Source organism: Cariama cristata, unplaced genomic scaffold, assembly GCF_000690535.1.
Source record: "Cariama cristata isolate BGI_N322 unplaced genomic scaffold, ASM69053v1 scaffold37693, whole genome shotgun sequence".
NCBI lineage: Eukaryota > Metazoa > Chordata > Aves > Cariamiformes > Cariamidae > Cariama > Cariama cristata.
In genome coordinates this window covers 1-2,591 of record NW_009608462.1, presented here as the reverse complement: position 1 = coordinate 2,591, position 2,591 = coordinate 1, and the positions used below count along the sequence as shown (strand labels likewise).

The 2,591-nt window shown below is 60.3% G+C and overlaps 1 protein-coding gene across 1 annotated transcript; it reads right to left on the bottom strand.

The window, feature by feature from the left end:
• Positions 1 to 1,174: 1,174 nt before the first annotated feature.
• Positions 1,175 to 2,582, bottom strand: GPX4 (glutathione peroxidase 4; the record flags this gene model as incomplete). The annotated part of the gene is made up of 5 exons (XM_009697132.1): positions 1,175 to 1,207; positions 1,565 to 1,624; positions 2,041 to 2,065; positions 2,220 to 2,371; positions 2,481 to 2,582. Coding segments are annotated over 5 exons (372 nt in total), but the record flags the coding sequence as incomplete, so codon positions are not given.
• Positions 2,583 to 2,591: the final 9 nt, after the last annotated feature.

Sequence of the window (2,591 nt, the reverse complement as noted above, 5' to 3'; positions counted from 1 at the left end):
TTGTGCAGCCGTGGCTGGGCACTGCGGTGCTGCCGACGGAGTTCATGGCGAGGCCAAGTGGGGCTGTGGGGCAACTCCTGAAACCAGCCGACCTACCCCAGGGCGGCCGAGCGGTCAGGCAGGCTGGAGCAGGATCCTTCCGGCATCCCTGCTGTGCCAGGCTGCAGGTGCGTGGGGGGACCCCAGCAAGGACCCTGGGGCTCTTCCCCACTCCGTGCTTGGCCCCCATACTGAAGACAGGGCTCGCCCATGGGGGCCCACAGTGGTTGGGGGCTGTGGATTTTAAGGGAAGACCCAGCCAGCACTCCTGCACTGCAAATCACTGTAAAACACCAGTGCTCCCTGCCCGTCCGTGGGCTTGGCCAGACAAGGCTGTGCCTCTACAAGCACCAACAAGCTGCAGCTGAGACTCCCCGAGGGGGATGGATGCACCTGTGGTCCTGCACGCTACGGTCCGACACTTCCCTGGCTCCATGAAGTATTTCACCACGTCCCAACACGACTCGGTTTTGTTTTGCAGTAATCGCTTCTGGCTGTGGCTTGCGCCCCTGCTGGAACTGTCCCCTTCGCTGCCCTGCCAGGGCCGGGAGGGGTATCGGGGCCAGGGGTGTGCTCCTGAGCACCCAGACCAGCTCTGTTCAGAGAAAAACCACCCAGGTGCCTCACTGGGGCAGATGCCTCTTGGTTTAGGGCAAGGAAGGGAAACACACCTGCCCCTGCTCTGGCTTTTCCCCCGGGAGCCCCGGCTGATCCAGGATTTGTGTGGAATTCCCCCCCTCAGCACTAATGAGGATTATGCCTGCTGGGCTCAGGAGTTGTGTAAGGTCTTGGCTGCCCTACAAAGCTCTGGGTTCTCATCGGGTGCAGCGCAGCAGATCAGCCCTGTCCTGTCCCCCACTTAGTTCCACACCCAGACGCAACTGGTTGTTTCTAGTATGTTTATTGCAAGGGGACACCAGATCCTGCTCCATGCCCATAAGAAAGGGCTGCCCAGCAGCAGCTGCCGGCCCCGTGAATCCTTCTTCCAGCAGATGCACGCCAGATCTTCAGGTCTGCCTCACCAGCAAGCTGGCTTGAAGACAGACCGTCATTGGGGCTGGATGAGAAGACTCCACAGGCAGCAGCAGGGGCGGTGCTGGGGCCAAGGGACAGTGCAGGGCTGAGATGAGCAGATCTACAGGTAGGCAGGCAAGTCCTTCTCGATCACCTGCGAGAAAGGAGGGAGCGTTGTGCTATGAGAACATCACTGCCCCAAAACCATGCCCAAAACCCACTGTCCCACCCCAGAGGGACTGCTTGGAAGCATGTACCCACCCTGTGCCCGCTGTCCCTGGTGCCACAGCCAACCCCCCCAGAGAACAGGGGTGCCTGTTCTCCCCCCAGCCAGCGGAAGAAGAGAGCCAAGATACAGCAGCAGAGCCGGCCCTGGGGCAGTGCTCAGCCCCAGCACTGCTGTGTTTCTCTGCAGATGTGATCTGTAGAGAGCCGCTGGCACTGTCGCACCTCCCCTTCTCCTGCGCGTCAGGCAGAGCTGTAACACCAACCACACCGGCAGCAGACTTACGTAGGGATCCTCCATCGGGCTGTACCTCTTCACCACTTGGCCCTCCCGGTTAATGAGGAACTGTGAAAGCGAAGCAGCACCCAGGTGAGTACAGCTGTAACGTGGGCTCTGCAGGCTTCTGAGAGCAGCAGAGCACCCCAGGGAGCTGATTATGGTGGGGTTTGACTGCAGCAGATCCTCCCTGCAGGAGCCGTAGCCCCTTGGCAGACCTGCTCCCCCTTAGCTGGCTACTGCCTCTCTGGGACAGGGCTCAAGAGAACCAGGCTAGAGGCTCGTAAGGGTCCCCAGGCACAGGGACCAGGACAGCACAGGAGCCCCTCGGGACGCTCCTACCCCGACAGCCAGGGTCACCACACAGAGCGGAGCCTGCGTGTGAGGATCCCTCTTCCCCACACTGCCTCAGGGCCTCCCTACAGCCCCCCAAAGAGGGAGGGTGCAACCCAGGCACAGCCCAGGAGAAGGCCGCTGTATCCTACCTTGGTGAAGTTCCATTTTATTGCACTAGGAGAGAAAAAACAGAAGTTAGGTTTTGGCAGAAAACACCCTTCCTCTTGCTGCAGCCAGGCCACTAGCTCAGATGGAGCGGCCCAGAGCCGACCCCTCCCTGCCTGCCGTGGGACTGGTGCTTTCCGCAGCTCCCCCTTCCCACACTCACTTGCCCAAGGTGCCTCTTCCTTTGGGCTGGTCCTTCATCCACTTCCAGAGCGGGTGAGCATCGTCCCCATTGACATCGATCTTGCTGTACATGTCAAACTTCACACCGTAGCTTTCAGCAAATGCTTTAATCTGAGCGTCGTCCCCAGGCTCCTGCGGAAGGCAACAGAAGGGGCACGCTGTGAGGGACACACAGGGAGCCCGGCCAGCCCAGGGCTCTCCCTGCACTCCTGGGGAGCCCCCGCCCCGCTCCCTCACGTACCTGTTTTCCAAACTGGTTGCAGGGAAAGCCCAGGATGCGTAAACCCCTCTCAGCGTATCTGGCGTGCAAGTCGACAAGCTGAGTGTAGTTTACAGCAGTTTTTCCTCATTT